The sequence below is a fragment of the Chiloscyllium plagiosum genome, unplaced genomic scaffold, assembly GCF_037043375.1.
Source record: "Chiloscyllium plagiosum isolate Xiang-an unplaced genomic scaffold, Cpla_swu_hap1 HiC_scaffold_37, whole genome shotgun sequence".
NCBI classification, from domain to species: Eukaryota; Metazoa; Chordata; class Chondrichthyes; order Orectolobiformes; family Hemiscylliidae; genus Chiloscyllium; species Chiloscyllium plagiosum.
Window position 1 is genome coordinate 24,199,191 of NW_028270175.1, and position 23,081 is coordinate 24,222,271.

Sequence of the window (23,081 nt, forward strand, 5' to 3'; positions counted from 1 at the left end):
GCACCGAGCCGCGTGCGGGAGTCGCCATGTCTTGGATCTTTGGTTTGAACAAGGGGAGCCAGCAGCCCGGCTCCGGTGACACGGGATCCCCAGTACCGCCCGTGCCCCCAGCCTTACCCCCTGCCGGAACCGGAGGGGGTAGCGATGGCTCTGACCGCGACCGGCATAAAGACAAATGGACCAACTTCGACCCGACCGGCCTGGAACGCGCGGCCAAGGCGGCCCGGGACCTGGACTCATCCCGTGAGTGACCCGAAAGTCGGGGACCCGGGCTTAGTGAGGCCTCGATTATAGATCTGAGGGCATAGGCAGTCTCCAAAAGCCCCGTGTCCTGAAACGGATTCCCCTTGAATTATTCGGACGGTGGGTCGGCCTGTGACCTTCAGCCTGCTTGTGGGCGGTGGGCTCATTCTGACTGGAGTCCGGCTGGCCATCTTCTCCAAATTCCACTCACTTGTCCGCTCTTTCTTTCTTTCCTTCTTTCAGGTCACGCCAAGGATGCCCTGGATCTCTCTCGTCTACAGGAGCAAACCCTCCAAATGGAGCATCAAAGCCGCATCAAGGTACTGGAACACATGGATCGAATTTGGGAGTAGGGAGGGAGTGATGCGATGCAAAGAGCCAGCTCTAAAGGGCCTCCGGAGTGGAGACAGGGTCGGCGGGAGGGAATCTTGCTGCGATCGGGCAGTTGTAGGACAGGCGAAAGTCCGTAAGCACAGCAGGTCAGGCAGCATCCGAGGAGCAGGAAAGTTGACGTTTCAGGCAAAAGCCCTTCATTAGGAATGAAGCAGGGAGCCGCGACGGTTGGAGAGATAAATGGGAAGGGATGGGGTGTGGAGAAGGTAGTTGAGAGTGCAGTAGGTGGATGGAGGTGGGGGTAAGGGCGATAGGTCGGAGGGGAAGGTGGGGCAGATAGGTGGGAAGGAAGATGGACAGATGAGACAGGTCATGAGGGTGGTGCTGATCTGGAAGGTTCGAATGGGGTAAGGTGGGGGGAGGGGAATGAAGAAACTGGTGAAATCCATATTGATGTCATAGGGTTGGCGGGTCCCAAGGTGGATGATGAGGCATTCTTCCTCCAGGTGTTGGGTGGTGAGGGAGTGGCAATGGAGGAGGCCCAGAACCTGCATATCCTTGGCAGAGTGGGAGGGGGAGTTGAAGTGTTCAGCCACGTGGCAGTGGTGTTGGTTGGTGCGGGTGACCTGGAGATGTTTTCTGAAGCGTGGGCCCGACTCAGTAGTTGCAGAGGGAATGGACTTTACGGAAAGCAGATAGGGGTGGGGAGGGACATATATCCCTGGTGGTGGGGTCAGTTTGTAGGTAGCGGAAATGGCAGAGGATGATGCAATGCATTTGGAGGTTGGTGGGGTGGAAGGTGAGGACTGAGGGATTCTGTCTTTGTTGTGGTTGGAGGGGTGGGATTTGAGGGTGGAGGTGCAGCAAGTGGATGAGATGTGCTGGAAGGCATCATCACCCACATGGGAGGGGAATTTGCGGTCTTTAAAGAAGGAGGCTATCTGGTGTGTTGTGTGGTGGAACTGGTATTCCTGGGAACAGATGCAGCAGTGGTATTGGGAATAAGGGATAGCATTTTTGCAGGAGGCAGGGTGGGAAGATGTCTAATCCAGGTAGCTGTGGGCGTCAGTGGGTTTGTTGAAAATATCAGTGTTGAGTCGGTCACCGTTGATGGAGATGGAGAGGTCCAGGAAGGGGAGAGAGGTGTCAGAGATGGTCTGGATGAATTTAAGGTTGGGGTGGAATGTGTTGAAGTTGATGAACTGTTCAACCTCCTCATGGGAGCATGAGTGCAGGCATCAATGTACCGGAGGAAGAGGTGGGGAGTAGCGCCGGTGTAACTGCGGCCGATAGACTGTTCCATATAGCCGACAAAGAGATAGACATAGCTGGGGACCGTGCGGGTGCCCGTGGCTACCCCTTTCGTCTGGAGATAGTGGGAGGATTCAAAGGAGAAATCGTTAAGGGTGAGGACTAGTTCAGCCAAACGAATAAGAGTGTCAGTGGAAGGGTACTGGTGGGGACGTCAGAAGAGGAAGAAATGGAGGGCTTGGAGGCCCGAGGGATTGGATGTCCATGGTGAAGATGAGGCGTTGGTGGCCAGGGAAACGGAAGTCTTGGAGGAGGTGGAGAGTGTGGTGTCCCGAATGTATGTGGGGAGTTTCTGGACCAGGGGATAGGACAGTATCGAGATATGTGGAGATGAATTCGGTGGGGCGGGAACAGGCTGAAACGACAGGTCAGCCAGGGTAATCAGGCTTGTGGATCTTGGGTAGGAGGTAGAACAGGGCAGTGCAGGGCTCCCAAACTATGAGGTTGAAAGCTGTGAGTGGGAGAACCCCTGAGGTGAGAAGGTTGCCTGGGAGGCGACGGTTTAGCCGGGGAAGGAGAATTTCAGAATTTAGAGGTTGAACAGAGGAGTGACCCTTCTGCAGGGTCTATCAGTAGGTAGAGACTTAATTCCTCTTACAGTTTACTCAGCAGATCCACCCTTTGGAGAGATGGTACAGCATTCACTAGTGACTCTGTGAACTGTATTTTGGTCTATAATGTGGGCTTTAAAGTTTGATTTAACTAGTTGGATGTTGTTTACCTTGAATATGTTCAGGAGAGAATGGAATTGTTCATGTACAGTGTTTCACATTTTAAAAGCACCACTGGTTTGGGGCATGAGTAGGGTTCTTAATGTTTAGAGCAACTTTGTTGCCATTTGTTTGCTAGTCACTCATGCATAAAAGTAAGTCTCAAATGCAGTTTTGTCCAGTCGCCTTCCTACAACTCTGATTTACAAAATGTATAATTTTCTCACAATCATGCAGCACCGAAACAGACCCTTCAATCCAACTAGTCCATGCTGACTGTAAACCCAAACTAAACTAGTGCCACCTGCCTCTGCTTGGCCCATATCTCTCCAAACATTTCTTATTCATGTACTTATTTGAACTGTCTTTTAAAAGTTATAACTGTACCCACGTCCGCCACTTCCTCTGGAAGTTCAATCCACACGTGAACCACTCTGTATGAAAGAATTGCCCCATATGTCTTTAAATCTTTTTCCTTTTACATTAAAAAAGCCCCCTTGTCTCGAAATCCCCCATCCTAGGGTAAAAGGTGCCTGCTATTCACCTTATCTAAACCCTTCGTTATTTTTTAAACCTCTATAAGGTCACATCTTGACCTTCTAATTCTCGTGAAAAATGTCCATTCCTGGTAAATCTCTTCTGAACGTTGTCCAGCTTAATAATATATTTCCAATAACAGGGAGACCATAACTGGACATAGTACTCCAGAAGAGGTCTCACCATTATACTGTGCAATCTAAGCATAATATCCCAACTCCTATACTCAAATGTTCTGAGCAGTGAAAGCAAGCATGCTAAATGCCTTCTTAACCACCCTATCTACATGTGATGCAAACTTTAAGGAATTATGCATCTGAGCCCTGAGATCTCTTTGTTCTACAAAACTGCCCAAGTCTCCATTTTTAATTGTGTAAGTCTTGTCTTTGTTTTACCAAAATGCAATATCTCACTTTTATCCAAATTAAACTCCTATTTGCCATGCTTCAGCTCATTGAACCAGTTGATCCCGGTCTCTATCTAATCTTAGATACATGTTTCTAAATTTTGGTGGAAATGTTGAATCTGTTGATGCCTCTAAATTTATTCGTGACTTGTTCTGCTGACAGATTACATTTTTTGTAATTCTGCTTGCAGGAATATGAAGCTGCTGTGGAACAACTGAAAAGTGATCAAATCAAAGTTCAGGGAGAAGAGAAGCGGAAAACACTGGCTGAAGAAACAAGGCAACACCAGGCTGTAAGTATTTGCAGTTAAAGTAGTTTTTCTGGTTGCAAGGAATGGATGTCTAAACTGAATGAAATTAATGCCTACAAGTTCATTAAGAGGCAAGTGTCCTGAGTCATTTGTGCGAGGGCATTCTCATGCGTCCCTGAGCTGAGGGAAATGCTTGCGAGCGTGAGCTGTGGTTTAGTAGAGTGCACAGAAGAGGAATGTTTGATCATAGTAAATTTCTGCACACACACTACATATGATATAAATGTCAAGTTTTAAACTAAAGAATTCAGGCCAAATATTTTGTTATTAATTGAATTCCTTCGCAAATGGTGTAACAACTTCAACTAGATCAGGATTTAATTGATATTGATCTAACATTTCTTTTGATAAGAGGTAGTGTGACTGGCTTTTCTTATATCTGTCAGAAATAGATAAAGTACACGGAGATTGTCATTTGTTTTAAGCCCACAGATTAAATTTGGCATCTTGTTTTACAGCGAGCTCAGTATCAGGACAAACTAGCAAGACAGCGATATGATGACCAACTCCGCCAGCAGGTAAGCGGGCATGAAGTCCTTGGTAATTTTGTATGGAATGGAGGGCTGAGTGATTGAAGGTCTGGAAATGTAATCAATCTTTTAAAATCTAAATATAAAAAGAACCGAGTTCTAAAACCAGGCAGAAGAGTGCCATAGCAAATTGCATAAGTAATAACTAACATCAAATAGAATGCAAAGGTCTTTTATAAATGCCCAAATATTGAAAGGATGGTTGAAGAGAAAATGGAACTAATTAGAGACTGACAAGGAGGCAAAGAGCATAATGAGTGATTTAAGTGAGTACTTTTTGTACCAGAGCAGAAAATGCTGGCAAAGTTATAATTAAAGGTGAAAGCAATAATGATTTTGGATGGAAAACATATATAAAGAACAAGTGCTTCAAATGTTAGCAGTCCTTAAAATAGAAAAGTCATGCAATGGATAGGATGCATTCTAGTTTACTGAAGGATGTATGGTTGGAAGCTGTGGCCAAAACCTCAGAAGTTTTCCAGTCGTTCTTGTTCTCTGAAACTATCTCAGACTGGAGAACTACAAGTGTTGCACTCTTGTATAACAAACAGTGAAAGAGTGAATCCAGCAAATGAGCAATTTGCATGATGTTGGTGATGGGGCAGCTTTTAATCGATAAATGTCAGGACGCAGTTGACATTTTGCATGTCAGTAAAATTTTGTTTGAAGCCAGCTGCTGTTTTGACTAACTCAATTGATAGTTCTTCAGATTAATGGAGGGTGTTTTTTGAAGATAGTGTTTCATGTGTATGTAGACATGCAAAGAATCTTTTGAAATACAATGTGATAGACATGTTAATAAAATTAACCTCTGTTAAATTGATGGAAACATGGATCCAAACTTGACTAAAAGACAGAAAGCAAAGAATAGTAGTGTGCAGTTGTTTTTCATAGTACTACATAGTATTATGTTAGAATTAGAATCCCTACAGTATGGAAACAGGCCCTTCGGCCCAACAAGTACACACCAACCCTCGGAAGAGTAACCCACCCAGACCCCATTCCCCTACGCTGTATTTACCCCTGACCTACACATCCCTGAACACCATAATCAATTTAGCGTGGCCAATTCACCTTACCTTTACATCTTTGGATTGTGGGAGGAAACCGGAGCACTTTAGTAGACAGATTATCATATCAAAGTTTGCAGGTGGCACGAAACTCCAAAATATGGTAAACGGTAAAGAGTATCATACAGAAGACTCAAGGAAAACAGACTGGTGAAACAAGTAAACATGTGGTGATTGAGATTTAATGCTGTGAAGGGTAAAACTGTTTGTTTTATGGGGAAGATTGAGGAAAGACAATATGAATAGTACAATTTTAAAAACAGATGCACGAACATCGAGACACACAAACCCTCGAGCTGTGAGCTGTGGTTTAGTAGAGTGCACAGAAGAAGAATGTTTGATCATAGTAAATTTCTGCACACACACTACATATGATATAAATGTCAAGTTTTAAACTAAAGAATTCAGGCCAAATATTTTGTTATTAATTGAATTCCTTCACAAATGGTGTAACAACTTCAACTAGATCAGGATTTAATTGATATTGATCTAACATTTCTTTTGATAAGAGGTAGTGTGACTGGCTTTTCTTATATTTGTCAGAAATAGATAAAGTACACTGAGATTGTCATTTATTTTAAGACCACAGATTAAATTTGGCACCTTGTTTTACAGCGAGCTCAGTACCAGGACAAACTTACATTAATATCCAGAGAGATAGTACAATTTAATCTTTTAACATTGCAATAGGATAGTGACAAGAATGCATCTGTTTAAAATGGTTGACAAAGGAACCAAATGCAACGCACAAACTTATTATGCACCAAGTTATTAGGGTGACAGTGGAACTAGCATGCAAAGGAGAATTTCATGAATGATTGAAGGGAAAATGTGCAAGGCTACAGGGAACAAGTACAGGAATTGGTCTAATTATATCACAGTTACCAAAGAGCAAACGACATCCTGTGCTGTGCCATTATGCGATTCATGTTCTCTCCTCTTTCTGGAAATCCAGAATCTGATTGACTTTATTTTTGCTGATATCATTTCAAGCATACACGTGTATTGGTTAATGATTGGGGTGGAAAACCTGGTTGGCTTTTTCTGTTGCGCGCTTTCGCTCATCATGTATCCCTATGGGATATTGAGTGCAGGTAACTGATCACAGGCCAAGGGTGGCATCATCCTAGCTTCTGTGATTTAGTATTGCATTGCTTGGTATATTCTCGGTCTTTGTGTGATTGAGAATAGCTAAGGATACAGCTACCTCAGTGTGATGCAGTGGTATGCTGGGCAATAAATATACCTGCTGAGCCAGCGAAAGCATGCTGAAGCAGCAAGTCAACTTGTAGGGTCTCACTGTGTAAATTCTATATGAAAAGAAGCCACTATCTGTATAATAGCTTTAACAGTGTCACTTACAGCTAATGAGCTGCTGTTTGTGGTGTAGTCACTGTTGTAACGTAGAAAATGTGGCAGAACTGTCAACGGGGGTGGTACCAGGGGACTGGAGAGTGGCGAATGTTGTGCCCCTGTTCAAAAAAGGGAATAGGGATAACCCTGGAATTACAGGCCAGTTAGTCTTACTTCGGTGGTAGGCAAAGTAATGGAAAGGGTACTGAGGAATAGGATTTATGAGTATCTGGAAAGACACTGCTTGATTACGGACAGCCAGCACGGATTTGTGAAGGGTAGGTCTTGCCTTACAAGTCTTATTGAATTCTTTGAGGAGGTGACCAAGCATGTAGATGAAGGTAGAGCAGTGGATATAGTATACATGGATTTTAGTAAGGCATTTGAAAAGGTTCCCCATGATAGGCTTATGCGGAAAGTCAGGAGGTATGGGATAGAGGGAAATTTGGCCAATTCGATAGAAAACTGGCTAACCGGTCGAAGTCAGAGAGTGGTGGTAGATGGCAAATATTCAGCCTGGAGCCCAGTTACAAGTGGAGTTCCGCAGGGATTAGTTCTGGGTCCTCTGCTGTTTGTAATTTTTATTAATGACTTGGATGAGGGAGTCGAAGGGTGGGTCAGTAAATTTGCAGATGATACAAAGATTGGTGGAGTTGTGGATAGTGAGGAGGGCTGTTGTCGGCTGCAAAGAGACTTAGATATGATGCAGAGCTGGGCTGAGGAGTGACAGATGGAGTTCAACCCTGACAAGTGTGAGGTTGTCCATTTTGGAAAGACAAATAAGAATGCGGAATACAGGGTTAACAGTAGGGTTCTTAGTGAGGTGGAGGAACAGAGGGATCTTGGGGTCTATGTTCATAGATCTTTGAAAATTGCCACTCAGGTGGATAGAGCTTGTAAGAAGGCCTATGATGTATTAGTGTTCATTAGCAGAGGGATTGAATTCAAGAGTCGTGAAGTGATGTTGCAACTGTACAGGACTTTGGTTAGGCCACATTTGGAGTACTGTGTGCAGTTCTGGTCGCCTCACTTTAGGAAAGATGTGGAAGTTTTGGAGAGGGTGCAGAGAAGATTTACCGGGATGTTGCCTGGAATGGAGAATAGGTCGTACGAGGATAGGTTGAGAGTGCTAGGCCTTTTCTCGTTGGAACGGCGAAGGATGAGGGGTGACTTGATAGAGGTTTATAAGATGATCAGAGGAATAGATAGAGTAGACAGTCAGAAACTTTTTCCCCGGGTGCAACAGAGTATTACAAGGGGACATAAATTTAAGGTGAAGGGTGGAAGGTATAGGGGAGATATCAGGGGTGGGTTCTTTACCCAGAGAGTGGTGGGGGCATGGAATGCGCTGCCTGTGGGAGTGGTAGAGTCAGAATCTTTGGTGACCTTTAAGCGGCAATTGGATAGGTACATGGATGGGTGCTTAAGCTAGGACAAATGTTCGGCACAACATCGTGGGCCGAAGGGCCTGTTCTGTGCTGTATTGTTCTATGTTCTAACAGCATGCACAGCAAGATCCCAGAAATAGTGAAGTCGTAATGAATCTGATGTGTTTTACATTTGTTGGTTGAATGATAAATATTGGCTCAAACTCTGGGGATAATATTGCTTTTCAAAATGGTGCAGTGGGATTTTTTCCATCCATCCAAATAAGAACTCTGCTTTGATTTTAATATTTTGTCTGAGAAAAGACATGTCTGTCTGAATCTTAATTCTTAATCTGACTCTAAATGCTGTGGATGAATCACATGTCATGTATTACAATACCAGCATCCGGCACCAGAGGAGGCTCTAACGCTTGTCACCATGAATCTCTTCAGCGTGAAGTACGCATACTCAGTACTGCTACCAAATCCTTGTGGGGCAGCTACGTACAGTGTAGTCACTGAAGTCCCAAAAAGCTGCATGATTTATAAACAGTTTAAGTTTGTTTGAGGGACATGGCAGATCATATAAAGTTAGATCCATGAGATTGGAGCATCCAGTTGTTTAAAACTTGAATTGCCCTCTGAAGGCAACCTACTGAAATCAGGACAGTCTGATACTGTCAGTTGATGCTGATAGTCCCAGCAATAAGTCCTTTTTTTTAAGAAAAAGATATCATATCGTTATGCATGAGGAAGATCATTTGGAATTTTAAAAAATTCATTTAAAGCTTGAGGGTGTCACTGGCTAGGCCTGCATTTATTGCCCATCCCTGATTGTCTAGAGGGCAGTTAAGTGTTGTGGGTCTGGAATCACGTGTAGACCAGATCAAGCAAGGATGACAGTTTCCTTCCCTAAATGACATTCGTGAACCAGATGGGATTTTCCAACAATCGTCAAATGGATTTGTGCTTGTCATTAGACTCTTAATTCCTGATTTTGATTTTATTGAATTAAAATTCCACCTTCTGCTGTGGAGGGTTAACTATCACGAATTAGCAATACCTGTGCCAGTATGGCTCTTGAGCTGAAATGTTGCAATGCTTCACCAGATAAATGATTAATGGACAAGGCAATAAGCATTGTCATTTTAAACCAATTATTCTGTGTTTTTATTAGCAATTATTGAATGAGGAGAATTTGAGGAAACAGGAGGAATCTGTTCAGAAACAGGAATCTATGCGAAGAGGTAAGGTATTACAGTTATACTCTTGTTCAATTTATCCAGATTAATTGTTAAAATTCAGATTAACTGTTAATCTTGAATTGGTTGCTCTTTTTTAACTTGAATGAAAAATTATTCAATATTAATCTGATCCAATATGAGAGCTGTGCAGGATTGGAGAGTTAGAGAGTAATGAATTTAACGCTGTTCACTTTTGATGTTAAGACAATCTGAGAGGAACCTGCTTCACCAGTTTCCTCATTTCCCCCCCCCCCTCCCTCATCTTATCCCAGTTCCAACCTTCCAGATCAGCACCGTCCTCATGACCTGGCCCATCTGTCCATCTTTCTTCCCACCTATCTGCGCCACCCTCTCCTCCGACATATCACCTTTACCCCCACCTCCATCCACCTATTGCACTCTTGGTTAACTTCACCTCCCCCCCCCTCCCATTTATCTCTCCACCCCCTCAGCTCACAGCCTCATTCCTGATGAAGGGCCTTTGCCCGAAATGTCAATTTTCCTGCTCTTCGGATGCTGCCTGACCGGCTGTGCTTTTCCAGTACCACACTCTTGACTTCCTTTTTATTGCATAGGGCAGTCCTTGTCTTTGTGCTTTGACTTAATCCTGGGGACTAAGCACATCTTGAAAGAGGTCACAGCTCAGAGGTTGTGTTCATATTGCCAGTACGTTGAGTTGGTGCTTTTTAAAAAGTGACTATGAAAGGATTCAGGGTACAGTGCAATCTTTGGTTGAAAGCTTGATTTTGTAGATTGGACTAAAATCTGACAACTTGTCTGTAAAATGAGGCTGTTCACTCACTGAGGATTCCAGCAAGCTTTGTCATATGCTGCCGATTATTTAGTCTTTTGGCTACCCTTTTTCGTCTCCTCGTCTCTTCCCAGTTTAACATTGAGTTCATGGAAGACACTAGGAGAGTTTTAAAGTTACATGAAGAAAAGGAAACTAGGGCTTTTAGACCTTAAAGGTCTGTATAAAGGGAAGACATGGGGATGATTGTTGATGAATTCTTTGCACTTGTATCACAGAGGTGTGGAATAATGGTGACATTGTAGTTGAGAACGTGTGTGAAATATTAGACATAGTAAATCATAATACAAGGAAACTTGGGGGGGAGGGACATCTTTAAATATGAATCAGTTGGCCCAGATGAGCTGAATCCCAGGCTGTTAAGAGAAACGAGACAGTTGGAGTGAAGGCTCTAGCCATCATTTTTCTGTCCCTTCAGGCTGCTAATGTGGAGCTAATGGACAGCTAGCATTGGGCTGTTGTTTGTAAAGGGATACAGCAGTAATAGGTCAACTACCCTAATGTTGGTGGGTGCAAATTATTGAAAATGTTCTGAGGGCCAGTGTTAATTGTCATCAATCAGGAACAGGCAAGATAGGTTTATAAGACAGGGGAGTGAGTGGAAAGGCAGATAGCTAGAATAAAATCCCTGTTACCATTTTACAGAAAGAATGTGATCATATTGGAGACGGCATGGCAAATGTCACCAGGAGTAGAGAATTTTTAATTGAAGAAAGATGAGACAGGTTGGGGTAGATTCCTTTGGACAGCTGCCAGCTAAGAGGTGATTTAATTGAAATCTGTAGAACTCGAAATGCCTGGACAAGTGAATATGCAAGACCCATTTTTATTGCTGAATTCAATATCCAGGGGAACGAAGATTTAAACTATTTGCTGTAAGGATTGGGGAGTGTTGATGGAAGTTACTTAATCCAATGAATGATAGAGTTCTGGCTTTCACTATCTGAAAGGGTGGTAGAGATAGAGACGACCCTCTTCACATTTAAAACTGTCTGAATACATATGTGAATCACCATAACCTTCAAGCCTACAGATTAAACAAAAGAGCTGGAAAGTGGAATTCAGCTGAATAGTTCCTTTAGGGATAATAGAAACACAGTGGACTGAATGAAGGTTTTTTTTTTCCCTATGATACTAATAATTGTGTCCAGCATTAAGGAATTTGTCTTTATAAACTCAAATATTCAGTTTCCCAGCCATGGTGAATGGTATTGTTTTGATCTATCTTTCCCCACTGTAGCCACTATTGAACACGAGATGGAGCTCCGACACAAGAATGAGATGCTTCGAATTGAGGCTGAAGCTAAAGCCCGTGCGAAGGTTGAGCGAGAGAATGCTGATCTGATCAGAGAACAGATCCGTTTGAAAGCTGCAGAGCATCGTCAGACTGTCCTTGATTCCATTAAGTAAGTGTTCGGTAGACAGAAGGGTCGATTTCAGAATACTAAACGTGACTGATCAGTTATCTCTCTCCCTCATCAAACCATTGCATTTCTTTCCTTACCATCAATATCAGGGTCTGCTTTTATCTGCTGCCTTTGGTATATACTGCCCATTGAGGTGCAGTGACATTTTGCAGATTAATAGAGATGCCCTCAAATGGATGATTAATGATAGTAATTAAAACGCCTGACATTGAACTGCCTATTCTAGATCTGAGTGACTCATTGTTTGCTGAAGAAATTAACACTTCCTGGCCACCTAACGTTTGAGCATTAAAATCTGACTCTAATCTTGCGATTCTCCTCTCATTAAGAAAAAACAGCTGCTACTTTTACGACCACAACCCCCTCTCATATTAGACCAGAATTTACCTCACTGTAGTTACTGGAGGTGTATTGAGTAAGATCCAATATTAAGAACTACCAACTATTTCATGCGTGGATAATGAGAAATACGTTGGAATCAATATATAGACATTCAGCTCCTGGAGCCTGTATCTGCTTTTTGATATGATCATGGTTGATCTCACCTGGACCTCATACCACTCTCCATAACCCTTCAGTCCGTTAGCAAAGAAAAACCTGTCTATCTCCTCCCTAAATTTACTCAATGTCCCGCCATACACCACTGTCTGGGCAGTAAATTCCACAGTATCATGAGCCTTTAAGAGAAGTAATTTCTCCTCATTGTTTTAAATCTGCCATCCCTTATCTGAAAACTATGTTCTAGATTGGGCCACAAGAACATAGAAGTAACCTTATTGGTTGTGTGCACTGGCAGTACCAATCTCTGTCACCACTTATCATGGAAACTGCTTTTGTAAACCTGCCACGCTGTACATCGATTGATAGATGCCTCGAAGTTAAGGATAAAGTGCTATGGGGTAGTGCAGGAAAATAACTGAGTGGAAATCAGCTATGATCCATTGAATGATAGAGCAGGCGCGAGGGTCATTTTACTGAAGACTGAATTGCGTCTGCGTGTCTACGTTATTTGTCCTTTGTTCCTTACACCCCTTACACTTGAACATTCCGTTCAATCTTTATGTTTTGTATGCAATGCCACAGAAGACTCATGGGTTGCTCGGTAAGTATCTAAACCCTATTTGTATAGTAGTGGTTAGAGGACACTTGCTCTCTAAATGACCTCCTTCTCATCGTCGCAGGTTCCTAACTGACTGAGAGTAAACTAAGTGCATCGATTTCAGTTGTGGGGAGATTGATGCTTTTCTACTCATGGTTTGTGGAATCATGTTGCAGTGATGTATTAATTTACTGGACTGAAATTGCAAAATGTGTTGCTTTACATATAGACTGGCAGGTAGGAAAGTGGATTTCAGCTGTCACGGAGTCGAGGAGTTGTGCAACTCAGAAACAGACCCTTCAATTCAACCAGTCCATCTATTTGTGTTAGATATAGGACAGATGTCAGAGGTAGTTTCTTTACTCCGAGAAGTAGAGGCATGGAATGCCCTGCCAGCAACAGTAGTAGACCCAGGCAGCATTAAAGGGGCAGGAGAATCGACGTTTCGGGCATAAGCCCTTCTTTAGGCTTATGCCCGAAACGTCGATTCTCCTGCTCCTTTGATGCTGCCTGACCTGCTGTGCTTTTCCAGCAACACATTTTTAAGCTCTGATCTCCAGCATCTGCAGTCTATGGGCATTTAAATGGTCATTGGATGAAAATGGAATAGTTTAGATTGGATGGGCGTCAGATTGGTTTCACAGGTCAGCGCAACATCGAGGTTCTGTACAGAGTCATAGAGATGTACAGCATGGAAATTGACTCTTCGATCCAACTCATCCACGCCGACCAGCTAGCCTAATCTGATCTAGTCCCATTTGCCAGCAATGAACCCATATCCCTCTAAACTTTTCCTATCCATGTATCCATCCAGATGCTTTTAAATGTTACACCTACCTCTGCCACTTCCTCTGGCAGTTCATTCAATACATGCACCAGCCTCTGCATGAAAGAGTTGTCCTCAGATCCCTTTTAAATCTTACCCCTCTCACTTTAAACTGATGCCTTCTAGTTTTGGGCTCCCCCATCCTAGGAAAAGACCTTGTTTATCCATCCAATCTATGCCCCTCATCATTTTATAAACCTCTATAAGGTCACCCCTCAGCCTCTGATGCACCATGGCAAATAGCCCGAGTCTATTCAGCCTCTCCCTATAGCCCGAGCTCCAATTCTCCAAACTCACCAACATCCTTGTAAATCTTTTCTGAACCCTTTTAACAACATCTTTCCTATAGCATGGAGACCAGAATTGAATGCAGTCTTTTAAAAGTGGCCTAACCGATGTCCTGTTTGGCTGAAAAATGACGTCCCAACTCCTACGCTCCATGCACTGACCAATGACAGCAAGCATGCCAAATGCCTCCTTCAACGCCTTATGTTAATTATTTTATATCTGTTCAGTTTTGGGTCCAAAACATTAGGTGTAGCTCTGGAGACACTAAATAGCATCAAACTGTAATGGGAATGTGGAAACAACATAGTGAAGTTTGGTCTCTCAAACATTTGGATTCACGTTGAGTATATAAATATGAGTAACATGCCATTCCCAGTTTGTTGTCCTGTTACCTGCAGAGGTGAGTCCTCTGTAACCTATTGCTGCTTTCCCTTGAATTCTTTATACATAGAATTTTACAGCATAAAATTTGCAGTTCGGCCCAACAGGTCTGTGCTGGTGTTTCAGCCTGATATGTGCTTCTTCCAACTTTATTTATCTCACCCTTACTATATTGTTAACAATCGTTTACAGGCATAAGTAGCTGTGTTGCACATGTTCAGTATTGAGACCAGAAATTCAGGAAAGTGCATCTACCTTGAGATACATAGTGATTATACCCATAAAATTAGAAGCTGTTTAATCTTAAAAATATAGGCAAAGATTGCTTTAAGTTTCATGCATTGACTTTTTCCAGTGGTTGTAAGGTATTTAGAGATTTAGGCTCAGATTTGTTCCATTCGTAAAAATAATAGTGTCTTGATTGAAAATGTAATTAATGACTTTAGCAGCAAGGCAAGAATAACAGGACTGGTTTCATAATGTATAATCTGATAGAAGTTTTGATTTGATCACTTTGAAACAGCATGACTGAGCAAATCTTTGCTTGCCTATTTCTAAGTCAGTGAGATGTAATGTGATCACTGTCCCAAAAGCTTTCATTTATTTCCTGCAGTCTGTTTTATTTCCCAAGAGACTGTGACTGTTTCCACTTCTTTGCAGCTGTTTGTGATGTTTTGAGATGTGGTGATTGTTCTATTTTGCTCTTTCACTCAGGACAGCTGGTGCAGTGTTTGGAGAAGGATTCCGTGCATTTGTTTCCGACTGGGACAAAGTGACAGCTACAGTAAGTGAGAGTGCGGTTGGAAGTTGTAATATTTCCTGGACACGTGTGGACTCTCTAGGGTGCCAATAAATGAAAACAAATGCTTAATGTATTGTCATTGTCCGCAATCACTCACTAACAAGTATGATTCTCCACTTAGGAGATTCTGTGCCACTGGTCATGGGTTCTGTAGGTCCTTGTATGGCTGATGAGGTCTTTCCTAGAGCCACATCTCCACCTACACTTTTGGCAGGTGTTTCTAGGAGGTGGAAGCGGTCCTTGGCCTTGAGATCATTAGCATTCCTTTCTCCGGTGCCTTTTCCATACTTCTTGCTGAAGTGTGTTCACAAAGAATGAGTTGTACTGCTGGGTCAGTTAAGTGTAAGTAAGATTTTGGATCATCTTGTATACTTGATTTACTTTCCACCATCAAGACAAAGCTAAGTAGTAAATACCCAGATATTGTGTCGAGATAGGTCTTGAGACTGAAGCTGGCATCGAAGGATTAAGCTTTTGGAGAAGTTGTTCCAAGAGTTTTGAAAAGAAATGTTTGAGTGGAGTTTGTAAAAGCAAACAAAATGCATTGAGTTGATGCAAACAATCTGCAACATTCTATCAGTTTATGCTCTGTGCTAGAACAAATGAATATATGTTAAAACTAAAGAAAAATATGTTTTCCTGTTAAGGTCAGAAAGGCAAAATATTTAGAATGACTGAAGAAATTAAACTGCATTTATTTCAATGCAAGGGGCCTAACAGGGAAGGCAGATGAACTCAGGGCATGGTTAGGAACATGGGACTGGGATATCATAGCAATTACAGAAACATGGCTTAGGGATGGGCAGGGCTGGCAGCTTAATGTTCCAGGATACAAATGCTACAGGAAGGATAGAAAGGGAGACAAGAGAGGAGGGGGAGTGGCGTTTTTGATCAGGGATAGCATTACAGCTGTGCTGAGAGAGGGTATTCCTGGAAATATATCCAGGAAAGTTATTTGGGTGGAACTGAGAAATAAGAAAGGATGATCACCTTATTGGGATTGTATTATTGACCCCCTAATAGTTAGAGTGAAATTGAGAAACAAACTTGTAAGGAGATCTCAGCTATCTGTAAGAAAATAGAGTGGTTATGGTCATAGACTGGGACTGCCATAGTGTTAAGGGTTTAGATGGAGAGGAATTTAAGTGTGTACAAGACAATTTTCTGACTCAGTATGTGAATGCACCTACTGGAAAAGGTGCAAAACTACTCTTGGGAAATAAGGTAGGGCAGGTGACTGAGGTGTCAGTGGGAGAGCACTTGGGGGCCAGCGACCATAATTCTATTAGCTTTGAAGTGGTGATGGAAAAGCATAGACCAGATCTAAAAGTTGAATTTCTAAATTGGAGGCTGGCAAATGTTGACGGTATGAGGCAAGAACTTCCAAAAGCTGACTGGGCACAGATGTTCGCAAGTAAAGGAACAGCTAGAAAATGGGAAGCCTTCAGAAATGAGATAACGAAAGTCCAGAGGCAGTATATTCCTGTTTAAGGTGAAAGGAAAGACTGGTAGGTATAGGAAATACTGGATGCCTAAAGAAATTGAGGGTTTGGTTAAGAAAAAGAAGGAAGCATATGTCAGGTATAGACAGGATAGATCGAGTGAATCCTTAGAATATAAAGGTAGTGGGAGTATACCTAAGAGGGAAATTAGGAGGGCAAAAAGGGAATGTGAGACATCTTTGGCAAATAGAGCTAAGGAGAATCCCAAGGGTTTTTACAAATACATTAAGGACAAAAGGGTGACTAGGGAGAGAATAAGGACCCTCAAAGGTCAGCAAGTCCGCCTATGTGTAGACCCGCAGAAGATGGGGGAGATATTAAACGAGTATTTTGCATCAGTATTTACTGTGGAAAAGGACATGGAAGATATAGAATGTGGGGAAATAGATGGTGGCATCTTGCAAAATGTCCACATTACCGAGGAGGAAGTGTTGGATGTCTTGAAACGCATAAAGGGTGGATAAATCCCCAGGACCTGATCAGGTGTACCCTAGAATTCTGCGAGAAGTTAGAGAAGTGATTGCTGGGCCTCTTGCTGAGATATTTGTATAATCGATAGTCACAGGTGAGGTGCCGGAAGACTGTTTAAGAAAGGTGGTAAGGACGAGCCAGGGAACTATAGACCAGTGAGCCTGATGTCGGTGGTGGGCAGGTTGTTGGAGAGAATCCTGGGGGACATGATGTACATGCATTTGGAAAGGCAAGGACTGATTAGGGATCGTCAACATGACTTTGTGCGTGGGAAATCAAGTCTCATAAACTTGATTGAGTTTTTTGAGGAAGTAACAAAGAAGATTGATGACGGCAGATGAGGTCTATGTGGATAAAAGCAAATTCCAATGTTCCAGTTCCCATGCCCACATGTCTGTCCTTGGCCTGCTGCAATGTTCCAGTGAAGCTCAACGCAAACTGGAGGAACAGCATCTCATCTTCCGACTAGGCACGTTACAGCCTGCTGGTCTCAACATTGAATTCAACAACTTCAGATGATTATCCCATCTCAACCCCTCTGTTTTCATTCTGCTTCATTTATTTTATCTTTTTTTAAGTTTTTTTTCACTTCTGTACCTCCTAATTCTTGATTGTCTCTCTTTCTCTCGCTCCCCACTCTCTCATCACCTTTTTCCTCTCCTCCCCTTTGCTACCCTTCTCCCCTGTTTTCCATTTTGTCTCTACTTCACCCATTCCCTCCCCATATTTTATCACATAACACTGACTTCAGCCTTGGTCATTCACAGCTCCTAATCTCCCTATAATCTCTCTGTGCACTGTCATTATCACCTCTTTATTGCTACCTTTGCTTCTGGAGCCATGACTCACCTTCTCTCAGCCCAGTATAAATACCTCCCTATTTCTCCCTTTTTTTTAGCTTTGACAAAGGTCAGTTAGACTTGAAACGTCAGCTCTTTTCTCTCCTTACAGATGCTGCCAGACCTGCTGAGATTTTCCAGCATTTTCTCTCTTGAGATCTATATGGACTTCAGTAAGGCGTTCAACAAGGTTCCTCATGGAATATAGGGAGAACTAGCTATTTGGATACAGAACTGACTCAAAAATGGAAGACAGAGGGTGGTGGTGGAGGGTTGCTTTTCAGACCTGGAAGCCTGTGACCAGTGGAGTGCCACAAGGATTGGTGCTAGGTCCTCTACTTTTCATCATTTATATCAATGATTTGGATGTGAGCATAAGAGGTGTAGTTACTAAGTTTGCAGATGGCACCAAAATTGGAGGTGTAGTGGGCAGCGAAGAAGGTTATCTCAGATTACAAAGGGATTTTGATCAGATGGGCCAATGGGCTGAGAAGTGGCAGATGGAGTTTAATTTAAATAAATGGGAAGTGCTGCATTTTGGGAAAGCAAATCTTAGCAGGACATATACACTTAATGGTAAGGTCCTAGGGAGTGCTACTGCACATGGAGACCTTGGAATGCAGATTCATAGCTCCTTGAAAGTGGAGTTACAGGTAGATAGGATAGTGAAGAAGACATTTGGTATGCTTTCCTTTATTGGTCAGAGTATTGAGTACAGGAGTTGGAAAGTCATGTTGCGGCTGTTGGACATTGGTTAGGCCACTGTTGGAATATTGCGTGCAATTCTGGTCTCCTTCCTATCAGAAAGATGTTGTGAAACTTGAAAGGGTTCAGAAAAGATTTACAAAGATGTTGCCAGGTTTGGAGGATTTGAGCTATAGGGAGATGCTGTACAGGCTGGGGCTGTTTTCCCTGGAGCGGCGGAGGCTGAGGGATGACCTTATGTAGCTTTATAAAATCGAGGGGCATGGATAGGATAAACTGACAAAGTCTTTTCCCTGGGGTTGGGGAGTCCAGAACTAAAAGGCGGTCGGGGAGTCCAAAACTAGAAGGCAAGGTTTAGGCGGAGAGGGAAAAAAATGTAAAAGAGCCCTAAGGGGCAACTCTTTCATGCAGAGGGTAGTATGTGTCTGGAATGAGCTGCCAGAGGAAGTGATGGAGGCTGATACAATTGCAACATTTAAAAGGCATCTGGATGGGTATATGAATAGGAAGGGTTTGGAGGGATATGGGCCAGCTGCTGGGACTAGATTGAATTAGGATATCTGGTCAGCGTATCAGGTTGGACCGAAGGGCCTGTTCTGTGTTGTATTTCTCTATGACTCCAAGTGTTTGGATGAGGTGACAAAGAAAGATTGCTTCTTTTATTAACCTTCTCAAAATTGGCTGAGAGGTGCAAACAAGATCCTGGGATCACAAGCTCAGGACAGTGATGGCTGTGATGGGATTCCAACCAAGTATTAACAGCTGCAAACACCTATTTAAATCTTATCAAGTTTTTAATGGTGGATTGACCAAAAAGACCATTTAACGGCATTATCCGGTCCTGAAGAAGGGTTTATGCCCGAAACGTTGATTCTCCTCCTTGGATGCTGCCTGACCTGCTGCAGCAAGGTCAGGCAGCAAATCGGATAGCTTTGGCAAATAGTCTTAAGGAGAATTCGAAGACATTCTATAAATAGCCCAAGGACAAAAGAGTAACTAGAGAGACGATAGGATCCTTTCAATTACAGCAAGGCTGCGCAAGTGGGGAACTGCAGGAAATGGGGGTGATACGAAAGGAGTGTTTTGCATCAATGTTTAATGTGGTGAAGGATATGCAAGATAGCGAACATGGGGTTATAAATAGTGACATCTTGAAAAATGTCCAGGTGCTGGATGTCTTAAAACGCATAAAGGTGGATACATTCCCGGGACTTGATCAAATGTACCCTAGAACTGTGGGAAGCTAGGGAAGTAAATGCTGGGTTCCTTACTGAGATGCAGTGGAAACTCAATTATCTGAACGTGTTAGGTGGGCACAATTTTGTTTGGATAGTTGATTATTCGGAAAATCGATTGAATGCCTTTCCTTTGGGGCTCAGAGTTTTAAAGTCTACTCCCCGTTCAGGAGAGTGCAGCAGCACCCAGCGCATGTGGCCCCGCCTCTGCCCGTCTTCCCTTCTCCCCTCCTCCCCCACCACCAAACCAAATCCAGCACCGCCCCCTGCTCCCAACTCGGTCCAACCCCGTCTGCCAATCTCGTGCAACCCCATCCAACCCAGTCAAAACCCCTCCCCCCCCCAGCACAAAGCGAGCGAGCCCCATCTCTGGGGCATCCGGATTGCACACCAACAACAAGACTGTTACTGCCTTTGTGGGGTAAGTCTCCAAATAGCGCGCGTCCGCACACGCACACACACAGCCACACACTCTTTTTACTGCAGCTTTTTGACAGGTTCCATGTTTGCCTTGCACAGGACAATGTTGGAGAGACTATTTCTGGGAAGCGGGTGGGGGGGTTGTTAGAATACACCCCTCTGTCGAACTCCAGGGAAGGTGTGGGAAGAGTGAGAGGGTGGGAGGTCAGTCATTTGGAGACGGTGCCTATTTAATCACTGTAAACAAAAGACTCAATCCCTGCTTGAAACACTCCTTTGATGTAGTGTTTCTATCGGGACCTCAAGATCTCCTTCGGATAAACTGATTTTCGGATAATTGGTATTCGAACAATCGAGTTTCCTCTATATTTGTATCATTGATACTCACGGGTGAGGTGCTGGAAGACTGGAGGTTGACTTACAAGGTGGTAAGGAAAAGCCAGGGAACGAAAGAAGGGCCCATGCCCGAAACGTCGATTCTCCTGCTCCTTGGATGCTGCCTGACCTGCTGCGCTTTTCCAGCAGACCTAAAGGTGTGTTAAGGGTTTAATTTTTTTTAAAATTCTGTCTTCAACGTGAATGCATTCTCTTATTGAATGCTAAATATTAACCTTGTTTTGACTTGTGGTGTAAATTAAGTGGTTGTATTTGATCTGGGTATGGAAGTTCCATCTTGAATTATTGGTATGTGTACATATGAATCAGCAGAAAGTTTGACATTTACATAGTATTTGTTAATATTTATTTACGACAGCTTTGTGCTGTAAATTATATTGTGTCCAATAGTCGTCCTGGGTGTAATTGAGAGATTGGGCTATAAACCTCTCAGTACAAGTGTAGTGCCATTAATGTTGAGCATGCTCTTTTACTACAGGGGAACCTCAATTATCCAAATGTGATGGGTGGGCACTATTTTGTTGAGATAATCGATTATTTGGTTAATGATGAAATGCCTTTCTTCTGGGGCTCGGAGTTTTTAAAGTCGGCTCCCCGTTCAGGAGACTAGCAGCAGCACACAGCGCGCGAGACCCTTCCCCCAATACAGCCCACTGCCCTCATCCAACACCGCCCCCCAATCCGGTCCAACGCCGCCCTGCCTGTCCCTGACCCCCCCCCAACCTTTACATTTACGGCTAAGTAAATGGACAGGTTTTGTTTTGTTGTTGGAGTTTGCTTAATTATTTGCTCTTAGAGCAGTGATGTTGTTACTAATACTTCATTGGTGGGTGGCACAGTGGTTAGCACTGCTGCCTCACAGCGCCAGAGACCCGGGTTCAATTCCCGACTCAGGCGACTGACTGTGTGGAGTTTGCACGTTCTCCCCGTGTCTGCGTGGGTTTCCTCCGGGTGCTCCGGTTTCCTCCCACAATCCAAAAATGTGCGGGTCAGGTGAATTGGCCATGCTAAATTGCCCGTAGTGTTAGGTTAAAAAGGGGTAAATGTAGGAGTCTGGGTGGGTTGCGCTTCGGCGGGTCGGTGTGGACTTGTTGGGCCGAAGGGCCTGTTTCCACACTGTAAGTAATCTAATCTAATCTAAAAATTGAAATGGAAACAGTGCAGATTTTTAAAGTGGTGAACATTTCAGAATTATACAGTATAAAACCAGTTGGCGCAAAGCTTTTGAAAATTACATGAATACTTAATATAAGATCAGTTTGTTGTTTTGGGCATTAACAATAACATTCCATTTCAGAACCTTAGCTCTCCTGTTCCTTCGAAGTTCCAAATAAGCTCTGCTATACCTGCCCTCCATCATTCCTGTATTCTCATTGGTTAAAAAACTAAGGCATGTTGTGCATGCTTTTGCAATTTTTAATTTATCTTTTCCCTGGTATCAGTTGACTTTCCTTGTTCACATTCTCTTCACAAGACTTTGAAGAGCAAAATCATCTAAGGAGCTGTGATTCTGCAATTTCTCCAGCAATTTCTGACTTTGAAGAGCAAGTTTGGTATTGTGTAACCATTGTTTTCTGATTAGTATCATTTTTTTTTATTATTTTGCTAACGTAGCATTGTGTGACTTGAGCTCTTGCTCTTTCCAATAGAGGAGAGTAAGGTTTCTGAGTGAGAACTGGTGCTTTCTAAATTCAAACTGTTGAATTGTTGTGCCTTCCTCCAAGAAATGGCTGTAACTCATTATGTGGTCCATTGTTTCATCTTTTCAGGTGGCTGGGCTCACACTACTGGCTGTTGGTGTTTACTCTGCCAAGAATGCTACAGGAGTCGCTGGGAGATACATTGAGGCCCGACTGGGAAAACCATCCCTGGTTCGCGACACCTCCCGTATCACGTTAGTGGAAGCATTGAAGCGCCCGATCAAAGTAAGGTGGCTTATTGATATATTTCCCTCCCCACCCTATCCGCTTTCCGCAAAGACCGTTCCCTCCGTGACTACCTGGTCAGGTCCACGCCCCCTAACAACCCACCCTCCCTTCCTGGCACCTTCCCCTGCCACCGCAGGAATTGCGAAATCTGCTCTGCGCCCACACCTCCTCACCTCCATCCAAGGCCCCAAAGGAGCCTTCCATCAAAGTTTCACCCGCACATCCACCAATGTAATTTATTGTTTCCGTTATCCCGATACGGTCTCCTTTACATTGTGGTGACTGGACGCCTTCTCGCAGAGTGCTTTAGGGAACATCTCTGGGACACCCGCACCAATCAACCCCACCGCCCCATGGCTGAACATTTCAACTCCCCTCCCACTCTGCCGAGGACATGCAGGTCCTGGGCCTCCTCCACTGCCATTCCCTCACTGCCCGACGCCTGGAGGATGAACGCCTCATCTTCGCCTCGGGACACTTCAACCCCAGAAGCTCAATGTTGGCTTCACCAGTTTCCTCATTTCTCCCCCCCCTCC

General features: G+C 43.5%; 1 protein-coding gene across 1 annotated transcript in view; it reads left to right on the plus strand.

The window, feature by feature from the left end:
- Positions 1-4: 4 nt before the first annotated feature.
- Positions 5-23,081, plus strand: part of atad3 (ATPase family AAA domain containing 3) — a 65,876-nt gene continuing 42,799 nt past the window's right edge. The window contains exons 1-8 of the mRNA XM_043675799.2: positions 5-243; positions 487-563; positions 3,732-3,833; positions 4,310-4,369; positions 9,349-9,418; positions 11,467-11,632; positions 14,962-15,031; positions 22,387-22,542. Coding sequence (XP_043531734.1) covers positions 27-243; positions 487-563; positions 3,732-3,833; positions 4,310-4,369; positions 9,349-9,418; positions 11,467-11,632; positions 14,962-15,031; positions 22,387-22,542 — 918 coding nt within the window. The 5' untranslated portion in view covers positions 5-26. The remainder of the gene's footprint in view (positions 244-486; positions 564-3,731; positions 3,834-4,309; positions 4,370-9,348; positions 9,419-11,466; positions 11,633-14,961; positions 15,032-22,386; positions 22,543-23,081) is intronic.